Source organism: Eleginops maclovinus, chromosome 7 (genome assembly GCF_036324505.1).
Source record: "Eleginops maclovinus isolate JMC-PN-2008 ecotype Puerto Natales chromosome 7, JC_Emac_rtc_rv5, whole genome shotgun sequence".
Lineage (NCBI taxonomy): Eukaryota > Metazoa > Chordata > Actinopteri > Perciformes > Eleginopidae > Eleginops > Eleginops maclovinus.
Window position 1 is genome coordinate 13740676 of NC_086355.1, and position 17044 is coordinate 13757719.

At 41.5% G+C, this 17044-nt stretch overlaps 1 protein-coding gene across 1 annotated transcript in view; it reads right to left on the bottom strand.

The window, feature by feature from the left end:
• Window positions 1–17044, bottom strand: part of lrp2a (low density lipoprotein receptor-related protein 2a) — a 47467-nt gene that overhangs the window by 17703 nt on the left and 12720 nt on the right. Inside the window, 33 exon segments of the mRNA XM_063887325.1 lie at window positions 32–151; window positions 1089–1214; window positions 1309–1551; window positions 1633–1668; window positions 1775–1801; window positions 2018–2218; window positions 2629–2918; window positions 3003–3161; window positions 3237–3402; window positions 3514–4446; window positions 4880–5068; window positions 5568–5807; window positions 5899–6112; window positions 6233–6410; window positions 7014–7123; window positions 7448–7591; window positions 8300–8466; window positions 9303–9431; window positions 9737–9914; window positions 10064–10292; window positions 10379–10563; window positions 11250–11461; window positions 12025–12273; window positions 12600–12614; window positions 12945–13325; window positions 13485–13601; window positions 14094–14213; window positions 14565–14804; window positions 14941–15222; window positions 15321–15458; window positions 15601–15731; window positions 15879–16004; window positions 16422–16614. Coding sequence (XP_063743395.1) covers window positions 32–151; window positions 1089–1214; window positions 1309–1551; window positions 1633–1668; window positions 1775–1801; window positions 2018–2218; window positions 2629–2918; window positions 3003–3161; window positions 3237–3402; window positions 3514–4446; window positions 4880–5068; window positions 5568–5807; window positions 5899–6112; window positions 6233–6410; window positions 7014–7123; window positions 7448–7591; window positions 8300–8466; window positions 9303–9431; window positions 9737–9914; window positions 10064–10292; window positions 10379–10563; window positions 11250–11461; window positions 12025–12273; window positions 12600–12614; window positions 12945–13325; window positions 13485–13601; window positions 14094–14213; window positions 14565–14804; window positions 14941–15222; window positions 15321–15458; window positions 15601–15731; window positions 15879–16004; window positions 16422–16614 — 6468 coding nt within the window.

The following is a 17044-nucleotide window of genomic DNA, read 5'->3' on the forward strand; positions in this document are numbered from 1 at the left end:
TTTGGGGGGGTGAGAGTTGCGCGACACTCACTGCAGGAGAGGGGTTCATCAGAGCTGTCGGCGCAGTCAGCCCCTCCGTCACACTGCCAGTGGGCGGGGATGCAGCGCCCGCTGGTGCAACGGAACTCACTCTGGGAACATGTGGATGTCTCTGTGTAGAGGGATGTAGAAGGGCATGAAATCACTTGATGGATTGGTAGTGTGGGAAATTATGGTGATGAAGGGGGTGGGGGGTGAACTTTGTCTGTTTCTGACTTTTGGCTTCATTTTTGTTTATAGTGAGGCATTCTTTTGAATGAAATATGGTAATGCCACGCTTCTTCTACATATGAACAAAAATGAAGTCAAAAGTGACTAGAGAATACAAAAATGATCTAACCACATAAATAAAATAAAAAATAAAATTGCAAAAATTAAACCATACAATTTTTATATATTTAATGGTTTAAAAAAATAGTATAAGATACCAACATTTTTCTGAGTCTTTTATCATAATTTAAAAATAAAACAGAATAAAATAAAACATGTTCTATCTAGACTGAGCAGAGTAAATATTTAAGATATAGGAAATATTAGCATTTGCTTAAAGATGTGAGGATGGAATGCAAGCATTTATTTATTTATTTTTTTATACCTCTTTTTATATGTTGAGTTCGGTACAATAACAATAATGCATCTATCCATCTATCTATTTTATTGTTTTATTTACAATGATGGTAGATGATGCCAATGTTTTACATTTTCAACTCAATATTCTTTGTAAAACCCTTATCATTTAGGAAAGGGATCGTCTTATAGTGATTGTAATGTGTCTTTTGATGCATGTAAAGCTTTTATTTTAGTTTAAGCAACCATCATTTTACATTTTCATAAAGCACAGGTGTTGTTAACTATCGTTTTTAGAGCTCCGTCCCATTTAGCTTTTCTTTCACACTTAACTGCCTTAGTAAGGAGCTTTCACAACATCAGGATACCCCAATTATAATGTAGCCAAAAGACAAATTCATGACAGTAACTTCATGAGGTAAGTTGGACATTATCAATTATTGGTGATAGCATCGGGAAAAAACACAGTATGCAGAACTCACCACAGTGTGTAGGGCTCTCGTCGCTCATATCCCCACAGTCGTTGTCTCCATCACACAGGTATGAGCGTGGGATGCAGATGTTGGTCGACTGACATTTTGTGTGCTCTGGCTGGCAGGTTCTCTCCGCTGGGATGAACAAAATGGATATTTACCATAAGTAATAAGAGGTTCATTTTGACATTTACCTCGATGACATCTGTGTCAATCTTAGGATACTCACGGCAGTTTTGTTCATCAGAGGTGCCGTTGTCATAGCAGTTGTTGATCCCATTACAGACATATTCCTTTGCAATACAGCGGCCATTGTTGCAGGCGAACTCTGTGTTGGGGTCACATGGTCTGAACAGACAACCCACCTCGTCACTATTGTCTCCACAGTCGTCGTAGTGGTCACAGCGATATAGATACGGCACGCATCGGCCGTTGCCACAAGTAAACACTGTGGGCTCACAGGTGTGAAAGGCTGCCAATCAGAATTAAGAACATGTCAGAGCTACAGCCAATGGAGAGGTCTGATTAGAAATGCAGTGGAAACTAATTTTACCTGACAAAGCAATAAAGGATGACAGCAGCTGTGGGACTGCATGCAAAGATATAAGCATATTGATTCATTTGTTAGTGGTAATTTCTTTTAAAAGCGAGGAATTAGGTATGTAAATGTTATTAAGAAGAGCAGGCATACACACCAACAAAGTTGAAGTCAGGTTTAGGTCCTAAGACAGAATATTGTTAAAGCAGAAAGTGGTTAGTATTAGTGAAGGTAAAAGACAGAGTTGCATTAATAGAGAAGAGATTCACTCGTGCAGAAGGTTTAAGAGCTTTGTGAGGAAATGAATAGTGATCAACAGTGAGATTCTACATAACAGAACAAAGAAGAAATGAACATTTACAAAATAATTATTATTAAAGCCCTTTTAAGAACACCCTACCACAGACTCTCTCCAACTCATCGCTTCCATCTCCACAGTCGTTGTCATTGTCACATTTCCACTGGGCACGAATACAGCGGCCATTCATGCAGGCGAACTGGCCCGGCTGGCAGCGGGTCCCGTTATCAGGGATACAGTGCTTGTTGTCAGCCAGATACCAGCGGCCCTCAGATGGACACTGACACTCAGCTCCGTTGGGCCCTAACAAGATAAAATGTCATCAACAGTTGATATAATGAGTCAAAGCTGCAATGATTGATCGAGAGAAATGTAATTGTAATTTAATATTGGGTTATCTTTAAAGTAATGCACAAAATGCTGTTTTCAGCCTTTTCAATATGGATATTTCCTGCTTATTGTAATCATACTACAATATATATTTTAATTAATTTAACTTGTAAAACAAGACAACACGTATTTTAAAAAAAAACTGGGAAACACACTACTGCTGTATTTCTGATATGTTAGAGACCAAACAATAATCTTGAAAGTAATACATTTATAATGATATCAATAGCTAGAAGGCTCCGTACATTTGACAAGGGTTTTAAATTACTAAATTTAAACAATAATATGGGGGAAAAAAAGTGTCAGTATGTGACAGTGTGTACCAGGTGTGCAGATGTGGCTGCAGCCTCCATTAAACTGCTGGCATGGACTGTCACACTGTTGCTGCTTCCTGCTGGCCTGAACATGGAGGTCCATTGGCCGAGACGGAAGGTTCTGGATCATGACCGTCTGGTCAGAGCCGTCGTGCTTGTTGGCCCGATAGATGCTGCGTGTGTTCCAGTCAGTCCAGTAGATGAACTGGCCAAACATGGTCATAGCAAAAGGGTAGATGGCTGTGCTGACGATGACCTCCCGATTGGACCCCGTGAGAGAGGATCGCTCAATCTTCTGTCTGATGGCAGAACAAAATAATGATGATAGTTGTGGTTTGACATGGTAAAACACTTCAGTATACAGTGGGATTTTAAAATCTTACAAGCTAGCGTCGGCCCAATACAGTCTTGCTTCTTCATAATCCAGCGTCAGTCCATTGGGCCACACAAGACTGCTGTTCACAATATCTGTCCGGAAGTTTCCCCCTAAGGTAGCACGTTCAATCTTTGCATGGGTTCCCCAGTCTGTCCAATACATGTATCTGTGGAAGGGATTATTGTTTAATCTCAGTTGAGTCTAATGAAGAATTGTGGAGTGTGTGTTGTGTTGGTCTTACCCCCTGCAGGGATCTAACATGATGGCCCTTGGCCTCGACACATGGGCAATGATAGTCCTCTGAGCCCCGTCCACAGACATGGAGCTAATGCTCTGGTTGACATAGTCACTGTAGTAGATTCTTCTGTTTATCCAGTCAAAAGCAATGCCATCCGGAGCCCCCAGATCTGACCGCACAGGAGGACCAAAGCAACATCAACAATGGTATTGGTACATTCATAGAAAATTCCCAAAAGATTAAATAAAAGTGTATATTGCTGCTGATGTGCAAGGCTTACCTGAAGCCACCTCTACAGGCGCTGCGGTGGGAGAGGAGAGGCTGATGTAGCTGATCTTGCTTGCTCCTGCGCCTGAGCTCTGTGTGAAGTAGACCCTCCTGTCTGTGAGGTCAAAATCCAGGGCCACTGAGGTGCGTGGCACATTTACCACAGGGAAGGGCAACGCATGGTCCTCTGGGTAGAGGCGTAGGCTGCGCACGGTGCTCTCAGTTGTGTAGATGAGATAATCATCCCTTGAAACCACACAGCTCTTGTTGTCTGCTGCAAGATTCCCAAAAGCGCAGCTACATTTCTTGTTCTGGATACCTGTGCTGGGACCGGGGAGGGCGAAGCAGAAGTGGGCACATCCTCCATTAGACTCCAAACAGGGGTTGTGGTTGAGCTCCTGGGCAGTGGTAGGCTGAGTGCGCTGGTCAAAGATGGTAACGTCCCGCAGCATGTTGACGTTGTCTCTGATGACAGCAGGCTGCTCCGTGCTGCCGGGTTGGTTGCTTGCTTGGAAAACCTTCTTCAGGTTTCTGTCCACCCAAATGATACTACTCTCAAACACTGCGATTCCATAAGGAGTAGGGTAGCGGCTGCCGTACCTGACTATCTCCGTCTCCCCTCCTTGAGGGTTGACTCGTGCAATCATATCCAGGGAGTCATCTACCCAGTAAATGTAGCCAGTCTGCCAGTCCAGAGCGAGCCCACGAGGAGTAATAATCCCTGATGACACTAAAACGGTGCGGTTGGTGCCGTCCAAGAGTGCTCGCTCAATTTTGGGGTTCTGACCATAATCCGCCCAGAATAGGTATCTGTTTCTGGGGTCCACCACGATGTGGCGTGGCATGTCCACCTGGGTCTTCAGCAGCACCCTGCGGAAAGTGGTGTTCAGATGAAGCACCTCCACATACGTCTCAGTGAGGAAGGCGTTGGTGAAATACAGATTACCTGAGGAAAGAATACAGTTAGCCCAGATTGATATTTATTTTAAGAAGATGAGGTCATCAATCTTAAACTGCTGAGCATGATGGTTAAATGCTACTTGCTGACTTGCTTTATTACACAACAGATTATCCGTTATTTCCTCATACGTGAGAAACAATGAAACAGATTGCCCTGCCTGCAGCTGTTGCTTTTTATTGTAACTAGTCATACAATTGTCTTTCCTGTCACTTGTAAGGAACTGATCTCCTTTTCTGTGAGTTCAGCAGTATGACAGAGCTTCCCGACTGTGGGCAGCTGCCTGTGGCATGTGTCATACAGCCGCTTAAAGTGACTCAGGCTGTCTTTTGGTTTTCTTTTTTATACCTAGAGTTAAATGAACATATTTATCATTGGGGGAAAATGTGATTGTACAAATACAAATACTTTGATTGCATACCTGCAGCCCAGTCCACAGCAATGCCTCGTATCCCGTTGCGTCCTATTCCAGATGTTACTACACTGTGTAATCCTGAGCCATCTGGCTTGATCCGTCTGACCCCGTTTTGTGTCGCCACAGTGCTGCTGAAGTCACACCAGTAGATGAAACCAGAGGCCATGTGCACATCAATGTGTAAAGCATTACGGCCTGCAGGAGGAAAACCCATTTATATTATTATTACTTTAAACACAATAACCACATCAAGAATATTTTGAATCCAGAACTCAGTAGGTAAATCCATCTATTTTTGCCACCTGAATTCAACTTTAATTTTAGAGCTTGAATTTACAAACCATTACTCCAAAATAAGTATTTTCTTGATTAATTGAGATACTTATCCCTCAGCTTAATAATGATAAACAGTGACACCCAGTTTATGTTTTATCTCATCTCCAAAATGAATAGAAACATTTCTATTGCATCACCAATGCAACAAATATTTAAACAGTTATTTATTCTGGGGTGCATGTTTTTCAGTTTTCTATACCTATTTTTAAAACATCAAAAATGGATGCCATTGATGAGAACCAAAGGCTAAAAATTGGTTGCCAAGTTCTCAAAATGGTTTCCAGTGGCAACCTGGCAACCCTTACCGCCAATTCCTGCTGTGCATCCATACAACAGTACTATTATGAGAATAACTGACCTCTCCCAGCAACAGGCACCATGGCCTCAGAGTGGTCTGCCCCTTCCAGACTGAAGCCTTTGATCGCAGAAAGAGTGGAGATGACGACATAGGACTGGTAGGGAGCGCATGTCCTGTTGTCAGCGTTGAGTTTAAAACCTGTGGCGCATGCACAAGTATACAGACCCTGCGGTCGAGGCAGGCAGAGCTGCTCACACACTCCCATGTTGTTGGTACAGCCATTGGAAGTACCCGCAGAGGCTATATTTGTTGAGAGAAAACAGTAAGATTAACAAAAGGAAAAAAACATGAACAGGTAAAAAAGACAGCATTGAATAATGTTGATACTCACTCTCACGATGATGCACTTTCAGGACTCTGAGTCCAGAAACGTTGTCTCGCAGCACAATCCTGTTGGCACCCGTGGACTTCTCCACTCGCTCTATCACCTCAAAGTTGCGGTCGGTGAAGTAAAGGTAGTTTTCATAGACGGCCACTCCCCAGGGGTGAGACAGGCCTGTCACTATAGTGATGCGGTTACTTCCGTCTGGATCCCCACGCTCAATCTGTGGAGATGACACGCCAGGCAAACCCCATTAGGTTTATTTCGTAACAATGTAACCGTAAAGTTAAACTGATTTAACAAATTGTCACTTGTGAGGGGGAAAAAAAGAGTGCTGACCCACCATGCCAGTGCTTGTAACAGCCCAGTACAGCTTGTTCTCTCTGATGTCCATGGTGAGGAACTCAATGTGATCCAGGTTGTTGGTGAACAGGATGACTGGGTTCAAGCCATCCATGTCTGCAGATGCCACCTTGGCAGGGATGCCGCTCTCTGTTCCCTGGTCTGTCCAGTACAGTTTCCTTTCAACACATTTAAGAATAGAGGTTAAGGTTTGTGCGACAGACCTTTACAATTCAGCCAAAGATCTCCATGCTTATTACTTTTCAATATTCTAATGTAGTTATATTCAAACCACTGAGACAACAAATTTCAAACTTGGGGAATATTTAACCTCTACAATATGAACTTTTCAGTGGCTCAGAACATCAGCCTAGAAATTGTATAAAAGGAAAGAACACTTTCCAAGTGCATGCAATCATTTACTGTATGTAAGGTTTTATAAAGGTAACTTCATTTTAAGTTACTAAATTAAGTTATTTTGCAAAGTTATTAAGTCTTATAAACCCACATACTGTAGGAGTCTGAGTTGAATAATGCAATTCCTGCAAGACTCATTTTGTCCTATTGCCCCAAATCAGAGTTGCAATGTTTTCATACAGTTTGAATAGATGGATTTAAAATGTCTGGGATGTTGCTTGATTGTACTCTTGTGTGCAATGTGGTTTTCAGTAACAGTGGTTAGACTCTCTCTAGAGGCAGAGCAGATGGCGACGAGGAGCTGTTAGAGCTCAGTAGCTGTGGGGATGAGTGGCCGTGCCAGAACTGTGTTAAATGGGGCTTACCCACGTGCTGGGTCCACTGCGATGCCAACAGGACTGCCAGCGCCAGTTGGAGAGCCGTTATTTGTGATGAGAGTTTTCCTGTACTGTACCTCCCCTCTCAACTTCAAAACCTAGCAGAGGACAAAAACAAACAGGAGCGGTTATTGTTAGTGTGTTTGGACACTGGCAAATCTGTTGTTTCTAATTCTAACATATTTTGATTTCTGATTCAATATATATATATGACATATATGAGACAGTGTCTTAAAGGATTGACATTTTATGAAAAGAAAATAATAAAACTATACTCAAGTGTATCAATAATTTCTTACATGCCTATTCAACATTTTTTTCCATTGTTCCTTTTACAATCACAACAAAATGTTCATCTCGGTTTGAGTTAAAGTCAAGTAATAACAGGAATACAACAACAGGACAAAGTATTGCTTGCTTACCTCAATAGACTGTGTAGCTGGGTTGGTGTAGTACAGGTTCTCTGTTATCCAATCCAAGGCCAGGCCAACAGGGGAGCCGAGGATGGCTGCAGGGGCAAACTCTGTCCTGTTAGTACCATCCGACTTCACCCTGTGGATCTCACCCTGGTGGACAAAGGAAGAGAGAACAATCTCAGAAGCTGCTGTATAAAGATGTGTTGAGTGAATATACTGAACAAAGCAGTTTCACAGAACAAGAAGAAAAAAAATCTGTGTTTCTCTAATGCTGTTCGTCCCAGAAGTTTTCTAAGCTTGTTTTTCTGACAACTACAGATCCCATGTCCAATCACTTAAATACTTCATCCTGTTAAAATGCATAGTTTAAAATGACAAGGATCCTAACAACGTGTGTATCATGAACATGTAGCTGAACTGGAGGAAAAGCATATTTTTGACAGCTTTTTGCAAAAAACCACAACAGGATCCATCGCTATGAGTGGTGACCAAAATGAAAGGAACTTTGACGGCTTTTTCTAGATTTTAAAATAGTTAGAAACGACTGGTATAATATAAATACACAACTCAAAAACATATATTACATAGCTCTAGTTGTTTTGAGAGAGTTTAATGTTATATATTATATCTTTAATCATAAGCTCAAAGCTGCATTTGAAGATAGATAGAATCGGAGGATGAAACCCTCTTTATTAGTCACATACATGCACACAGCAGAGTACACACAGTGAAATTGGTCCTTTGCATTTAATTCATCCTAGTATTAGGAGCAGTGGGCAGCTATCGTGCAGCGCCCGGGGACTGAAGGACATTATGTTCTGAATCGACATGACGTGACATGACATGAAAGTAACTTACAGGGTGCTCCACCCAGAAGATGGTCTCTTCATTGTCATCAAAGTCAACATCGTATCCATTATGAAGCCCAGCGATAGGGACCATAGCATCATTGGTCTTGTCATCTGGGTCCAGGGAAATGCCATAGATGATGCTGTCTCGCACAACCACCAGGAAAGGATCTTCAACTACAATTAAAAACGACAGCCCAAAACCAATGAATAAACAGTACCTAAGGTTACAATTAAAATCCCTTTCCTACTACATTCAAAACACAAACAAAAACAACGTCATTGTGACTGTGAACCAAAATAATCCTACCCTAGAAATAGACTCTTCTCATGGCTGTGAATTACTCTTTAAAAGTTACCTAACAAATTCTAAAACAGAGCTAATGGACCGTGTTTCCTGGATATGGATTAAAGGGTAATCCTAAACTTAAAGGTTCTTTCAGTGTATTTTATACCTAGTGCAAAACAGGGAGCTAAAAGGCCTTTATCTATTAAGAGGATTGACTGGTGAAAGTTGTTTCAACATCTGATTTGCTTTGTCATCAGAGATTAGAATCGATGAATGGTTGCGGGGCATTTTCATTCTTGGATAATCGTCAGCCTCAGGGGGAGACTGTGTTCTGCTTGGCTTGAATGAGCTGAAACCTGAGATGAGTTAAGCTGTTGACCCAAGGGGGACTCCTTGGACTTTGGATTAAAGGTCCCTTGTCTCCCTCAGACCTTGAAAGATGTGCTTATATGAATCTATCTGATTATATTTACGACTGGAACAGCAGGTTACAAGAGAATCTAAATGGAAGAGTGTTGACAAGGACCTGGATCGATCTATGATAGTGCTATGGAAGACCCAATCGTCTTACCAATATTGAGATGACTGCAAATAAACCAATCAACAACAACAGGTTCGACCATAGCTAAAAAGAATAGCTCAACTTATCAACTGCATCTGACCCAACTTCCTTTTTCATCAAACTGAGTGATGAGTGTTTCCCTCTTTTTGGCAGGATGCATACCTCTGGTGCAGGTGATTTGGTCTGCTGCCAGTGTCCAGCCTGAGGGGCAGGCACATGAGTAATACCTCGGTCCCACAGCAGAAAGCAGGCAGATATGAGAACAGGCACTCCTCAAGCAGGGATTTTCACCTAAGAATTGTCAAAAAGAACATACAAACACACAAAAAGTCAATTTTGTATTCTTCAAAGATTCTCTAGCATTATTTTTAAAGGGACAGGTGACCCTAAAAGCCAAAGTTATGTTTCTTTTACCTGTGATGCTTTTTGAACTGTCTTTTTCAATGTTTTTAGAGCAACTATGGACATGCTGCATATTTACCTAATTATCCCAATAAAGCATGATAACGACCAAACCAATTCAGGTCACGAACACAATGGTAAACGTCAGCTGTAAAGCTGATGCCACTTGTTGATGAGGAACATCTTTGCCATACCTGCCGGCTGCCTTGCTGGGTGCACTGTCACCAGACCCATGGGCTGAGGGAGGTTGAAAAGCATCACTGTCTGGTTCTCCCCGTGCCACTTATGGGCTCGCATCACACGGTTGATGTATCTGTCGGTCCAATACACAAAATCCTCAAAAATGGTAATTGCGTGGGGATGTTGCAGTACCTTTTCACAGAGAGTAGCAAAAGAAAACAAAGTGTCTTACATATGCTTTTCAAAATAAAATGGAACTTGCTCTTCACTTTTGAATAATCAATGTAAATCAAATCTCTACAGATAATTCAGAAAATGTGTTTTCCTTCTCAAACACTCACCAGGTCACTGGCCAGGACTTGCTTCCTATTGTTGCCATTAAAATCGCAATAATCAATAAAATCCAAGTAAGCATCGGCAAAGTACAATAGATTGTTTGGATAGTCTATGGTTAGACCGTTGGGCCAGTACAGCTTGTTGCTGACGATAACAGTCCTTAGTTGGCCGTCCATGCTGGCCCTCTCAATGCGGGGGTTCCTCCCCCAGTCGGTCCAGAACATCAGGTGGGAGCTGCAAAACAAATTCTCGTCTTTTAACACCAACTCCTTTGAGAATGCAAAAGGAAAAAACATTTGTATATTTTGTATTTCACCGACCTGTCACGCGGGTCAAGCACCAGACCTCGAGGGTTGGTGACATTTTCACTGACTAATACAGTGCGGTGGGTGCCGTCCAGTTTAGACACTTCAACAGTCTCCAAGACGTAGTCAGTCCAGTAAAGGTTCCTACCCACCCAGTCCACAGCAAGGCTCTCTGTTACTGTCACTCCACTGTCAAATACCTGTAACCAGGAGACTCAATCTGAGTAAATATGTTCGGTTATCAGGAAAACTAAACTAAGTGTAAAGCTGTGAAGAAATACAGAATGATGTGTAATATGTCAAAGTTATATGACATCTAAAATGCAATATAAACTTACTTATGCGTATTAATGCGTATTAATCTGCTTACACCACTGTTTAATTGTAGTTATAAACAATCATAAATATTCATATTGCTTTTTCACAATAATCATAAAACGATATAAAGCATTTTATGACATAAAGGTCAAGAATCATCATACTTACTGATTTATTTTTAAAAAAGGGTCATGACGTATTATAATCCCAATTGTTATTAAGTGCATTATAAGCATTATATGCAAATATATATAAGAATAAGCTTGTTATAAGTGACTGCATTTTTGCTTTAATTGAAAATAAATAAGATTAAAAATAAATGTAACTCTTAAGTTAAATCTGAAATACAAGTGAATGATCCACAATTATGGACTATGGTGATACTTTAACTTTAGGTCATTATTGAATGCTTTGTAATGTGTTGTAATTATTATTACTGTTTGAAGCATTAGACACTTTTTACGAGTTTTATAACCATGATTAAAGTGTTATAAGCAGATTGTAATGCACTACAAGTATTTGTCTGGTGGATTATAGGCCAAAAGTGTTTCTGGAAAAACCAACTCACCACAGTTCTGTCACTGCCGTTCTTGTTAGCACTCCAGATTCTGTCCTGGCTCGTGTCTGACCAGTACACACGGTCAGTGACTGAGTCAAAGTCTAGCGCCACGATGTTGCGCCCATCTCGCACCAGTGAGCGGATCACATTGGGCTGAGCGGTTATGTCATCTTGCACAATCTGATTTCGACTGGCAACCAGCAGGAACGCCTGACGAGAATCTGCAAACAGACATCAAATCTCTGTTACCTATTTTTCATGTCCATTCTCATGCTAATTAGAGCACTTATCAGCTTTTTCATGTGAACCACGACCATACAACAGGCCTATTAAGTAGACCCTACTCAAATGGCAATCCTCTGGGAATGCACTTTTGTCCAGATAATGAACTATTGTATTGCTGAGCCTTTCAGCAGGTTATCTGTGTGGAAGAGGAGCTCATGTCAGGCACGCTCCACCATAAACAGTCCTTTGTTGGTGCTAATTACACCAGTGATGGCCAGTGAGTGACATATATGTTATTTATGTTATCTAAAGAAATCAGAGCAGCAAGGGGAGACAATGGAGAAGAAAGACGGTGTGTTAGTCCCCTAGTCCAGTGGCCAAGCTCCCCCTTAATAACGGCCCATTCCTGCACGAGGTATGTGCTCTACAGGCTTCATGTTGACAACCGTGTTGCTGTTGAACTGATAATGTGCCCATTTTCCAGCATTATTACATTTTTTGTTGATATTTACAGGTACCACGGGAGTAATATGAAATGCGAAGCCATATCCCTCCTCACCTGAGGCCTTGCAGGTACGCTGGTCTGCTTCCAGTGTGTAACCATCCTGGCAGTGGCAGCGGAAAGAGCCTCTCTCATTAAAGCAGTGCTGGCTGCATAGTCCGGGGGGGTTACACTCATCCATATCCTCACAGGTTTTGGAGTCATTGCTTAGCTGGTAACCAATGGGGCACGTGCACTGTGCCCCAAAAGGCCCTTGGATACAACCGTGGGTGCAGCCAGCGTTGTTGTCAGAACAGCTCTCCTGATCTGGGTTAAGAGCAGGGAAATCACCATTTACAATCCAAAAATGGAAAAATCAAAACCAAGTGAAGGATCACATATTCAACAACAATTCAAGATCTAGCAAACTATGCATTTACTAAACATGTCTCAATGATAATTTATGAACCGCAAAGCTCTAACTACTTCAGTAATTGTCTTTAGAAGTGTTACTTTAAGCCAGAACTATTTGCACGTATAACCCACACTTTGATTATGTTTTTAAAAAAGATCAACACGGGTTAACAAAGATAATGTGTGAAAATCAAAGCTATGTCAAGCATTTCTACCAGTGATTGAGAGTTTGTTCCTACCTGGCAAAGGCTCATCTGAAAGTGGTGAGAAAGGCAAGAAAGGAAGATCACAGATCATCAGGTTAATACAGGTCAGATCACACACATGCATGATTTTAACACAACAAACAAAAGACAAACAGATAACATTCAACACAAAATGTATGTGACATGTGGCGTTGTGTGAATACAAGAGTCAATGTCAAATTAAATAAAAATCAATGGAGAGTTTGATCCCATTTATCATGTGATGTGAAATCTTTATTAAATTTGAGAAGGCCAGCAAACATAGAAATGTAATAAAACAATCAAGCACTTTTGAAAGATGACAAACATTTTTAGAGAGAGGGCAGAGATCAGACTTACTGCAGAGAGGAGACTCGTCAGCTCCGTTGGGGCAGTCAGGGGTGTTGTCACACACCGTGGTGAGGTTGATGCATACACTGTGGCCGGGACACTGCCACTGCCAGCTCGGACACCGGAAAGGCGGCGTGGGACAGTCTTTTTCATCGCTCATGTCCCTGCAGTCATTGTCCCCGTCACAGATCCAGCTGCGTAACACACAGTTCCCGTTGTCACAGCGGAACAGTGAGGAGGGGCAGGTACGAGGGGGGCAGGCCTGGTGTTCGTCACTGCCGTCCTCACAGTCTGGATGACCGTCACACTCCCAGGTAGCCGGCACACAGCTCCCGTCGGATTGACACTGAAACTCGCTCTCATGGTGGCACATCCCTGGGGGCCTAGTAGCTGAAACACATAAGAAAAAACCACAAACAGCCCGTTAGCAGAGCCTATAAGTTATTAAATTAAAATACCTTAAATGATCATTCTAATTAATAATTACGCATGACTAAGTAATGCTTTAGTAACACGACCTATGACCTATAGCACGATTGAAATACTTACGACAGCCTTGCTCGTCTGAGCGGTCACTGCAATCAAAGACCCCATCGCATCGGTAGTAGGAGTTGACACACTGGTGGCCAGTGGAACACTTGAACTCATTCCCAGTGCAGTTGTAGACTGAAAAAAATCCAGTTGGGAATGTTAAACCTGATATTGAGTGTTTGTGCAGTTGTGTATGTATGCTAAGCTCACATGTTGTGCAACACAAGTAATGGGATCAATATACTAAGAGGCTTGAGGAATTTTACAGAGCATTCAATTGACCTCTACAAATTCTTGAATATATTTAGTTAGCACAAACAGGTTTTTCTGAATGAATGAGTATTTTCAGATTCATACTTTTTTAGGAAATGAACGTTTATTAGGAAATTAATAACTCAGTGTAAGATCCAGAACTTAAGCAAATTTAAATATAGGTGGGAATAGAGTTGAAATGGTAATGAGACGTGATAAAAATAGATCCAAACTGTTAATTCAGTTTCCAATTGAAATTAGAAATGAATCATATACACACAGATTTGAGATGTTTTTGAAAGTAAGCACCAGGTGAATCTAATATGCGACTTTAGGTACGTCCAGAGGAAATTGGTAGTTCAGAAATATACTCACTGCATCCCTGCTCGTCTGCCCCATCCACACAGTCCCTGTCCCCATCACAGACGTAGCTGGGGTCTATGCAGCGGTGGTCTGGACACTGAAACTGTCCCGGATGGCATGTGCTTCCCAGATCTGATGAATTGTGAAACACCAGATAAGCAGTGGTGGAAAGTAACATTAAGTAAGTGTACTCAAGTAAATTCTAGTTTAATTTCTATAACTGCTTTGTCTTCAAACTTTTATGAATTATGCAACAAAAAAAATGATCATTTAAACCCTTTTTCCTATTAAGTATATTTCAAATGCTGTTTTTGGCGTCTTGTCTTTCCTGATCTTCTCTTTTTCTTACATTTTAACTTTCTTTTTATCATACATATACTGTATACAATATGTGCAAATACACTTAACCTAAATATTAGGGGACCTGGTTTATGTGTGGCAATCAACATATGCACATTGTCTGGCAGGGACAGGGATACTCACGGCAGTCGGCTTCATCTGAGCTATCTCCACAGTCATTATCTGTGTCACATCGCCAGGTATGTGGGATGCAGCGGTGGTTGGCACAGGTAAACTGATTCGCAGGACACGTTCCGGGCACCTGCGTAGGGCAGCTGATCTCATCGCTGTTATCAGAGCAGTCATTATGCCCATCACAGCGCCACCTCGTAGGCACGCAGTTCTTATTGGCACATGTGAATGCAGATGGGGAGCAAGTGGTGTCTGCAAAAAGAGATCATATTGAATAAAATACAGTAATAATTAACAAAATGTAATAATAAAATAGGAGCATAAACAGGTTTTTACTGCATTCAGGTCATGCTAGTATAACAGACTACATTTACAAGAAAAGCATTACTGTTAATTCCACAATTGACTTCGTCACTGTTGTCATGGCAGTCGTCAACACCATCGCATCTGTAGCTGTTTGGTACGCATTTGCCGTTGCCACAGGAGAAGGAGTTGGCTCCGCACTGCAGCGTGGGGGGCTCACTGGAAGGGTCTTCCACACATGTCTGCTGGTTGGGCAAAAGCTTCATACCATACGGACAGCCACACACCCTCTGTGAGTCTGGGGACGGGAAGCAGAAGTGGCTGCAGTCTCCATTAGGATTTGTCTGCCTGTTGCAGAGATTGGAACCTGAGAAGAAGAGTGGAAAGTAATTACCGGGAATATGACTGACAGGAGTGAGCCTCAGCTACACATGAATGGTGTAGAGAAGTGAGAAAGCTACTAACCAATCTGAGAGTTGGAGCTGAAAGACTTGACATGCATGATGTGGCTGATTCCTCTTCTGATTATCACCATCTCCCCACCATCGGTCTTGCGCACACGTACAATGCCACCCAGGCGCCAGTCAGTGAAATATGCATAGCCTTCAAGTAGAAAATCCCTCAGTTAAAGTATCTTTCATCGCTTCCTTGGAACTGCTCTTTTGACATGAATATCAGTGAAATAAAAGCCCTCTTCATTTATATTGAATACAAGATACAATACTGACACGTCTTAATTTAATACCTTCAAAAATGGTGAGACCAAATGGATGGGAGATCTGGGTAATGCGATCCAAAGAAATCCTGTTCCGTCCGTCAAAGTTGCTGTGCTCAATTTTGTCAAAGAAAGCATCCACCCAGTACAGACGCATTGAGCTGTGTGGAAATAAAAGTAGTTTGAAATAAGTCAGACATAAATTGTCAGGCACCCCATAATGTATGAGTAATATTATACAATATGTAACATAATGAAAAGTGTATTCTGGGACTGTTTTTTCAGATGTAATAATATGTTTAACTCACCTCCAGTCAATAGCCAAGCCATTTGGCCAGCCGAGAGTTGTGTTTACAATAGACATGGCATGTGACCCGTCAGCCCAAGCCCTCATAATCTTCGCTGGCCGGTACCAGTCAGTCCAAAAAATATATCTGTTGAAGTACGTCATATTTTATTCAAAAACGACATTCAATTATTAGAAACATTCTCTGTTCCTTTCTGAGAAAAACTCCTATGTATGTTATTTTGGATACTTCCCCATGAGAATTTTTCCGTCTAAGCCAAGTTCTTAGTATTAACTACAATACTTCCCTTCACTCTAAACTAATCTTTGGTGTTAGACACAAAGGCCTTATGACTTTACAGGCACTATAAATAACCAATTGTTCTAAATAAAGATTTCTTATATCAGTTGTTTAATTTAAACTTCAATATATATCTTTTTTTTTCTTTCATAGTTTTTATATTTGAACCTGCATTATCAACATCTCTGGATGGGATTAAGCAAATTACAAATCAAGTATCTACAGCCACAAAAGTAAAATGTATTATCTTATCTGTTGATTTACCCAATGAGAGGATGGACCACGATGGCCCGAGGGTTGTTGAGGTTTCGTATGATAGCTCTCCTGGACTTATCAGCTATCTTCATGACAGATATGCTCCTGTATCGTGGGTCAGTCCAGTAAAGGTTCTTTGAAATCCAGTCGTAAGCCAGGTCCTCCACTCCATCCACTCTGTTGGCTGCCAATACCTCCCTGCCTGTGCAGATCAAAGCAGTCAGAGCACCGTTTAACACAGAGATGAAAGAGGAACACATTTAGATAAATAGGCTGTCAGCTTGCATTTTCCCCATGTGGACGGTACAGAAAAAACTAGAGCAGCCCCAAAAACAACATCCCTGATCAGAGCAGCGGCGTTTCTTTTTACCAAGTGTGTGGTGCGACTGCTCGTCTACATCAGTAACTACTTTCCACAGCTTAGGTGATAGATTTGAAACTAAATATTAAAAATGCATGATAAAACAATCTAGATTAGTCGGTCTTCTTTTTCTTCCAGGACATTAGTTTGAGATGTAAATGTATTATATGATCCTTTTTCCACTGTCCATACTCCTATCCACTCCCTCCCCCATAGTACCAGTCGGCCCCATCAGGTACTCCCTTAACTCCCTGTATAAGCCTGGCTGAAT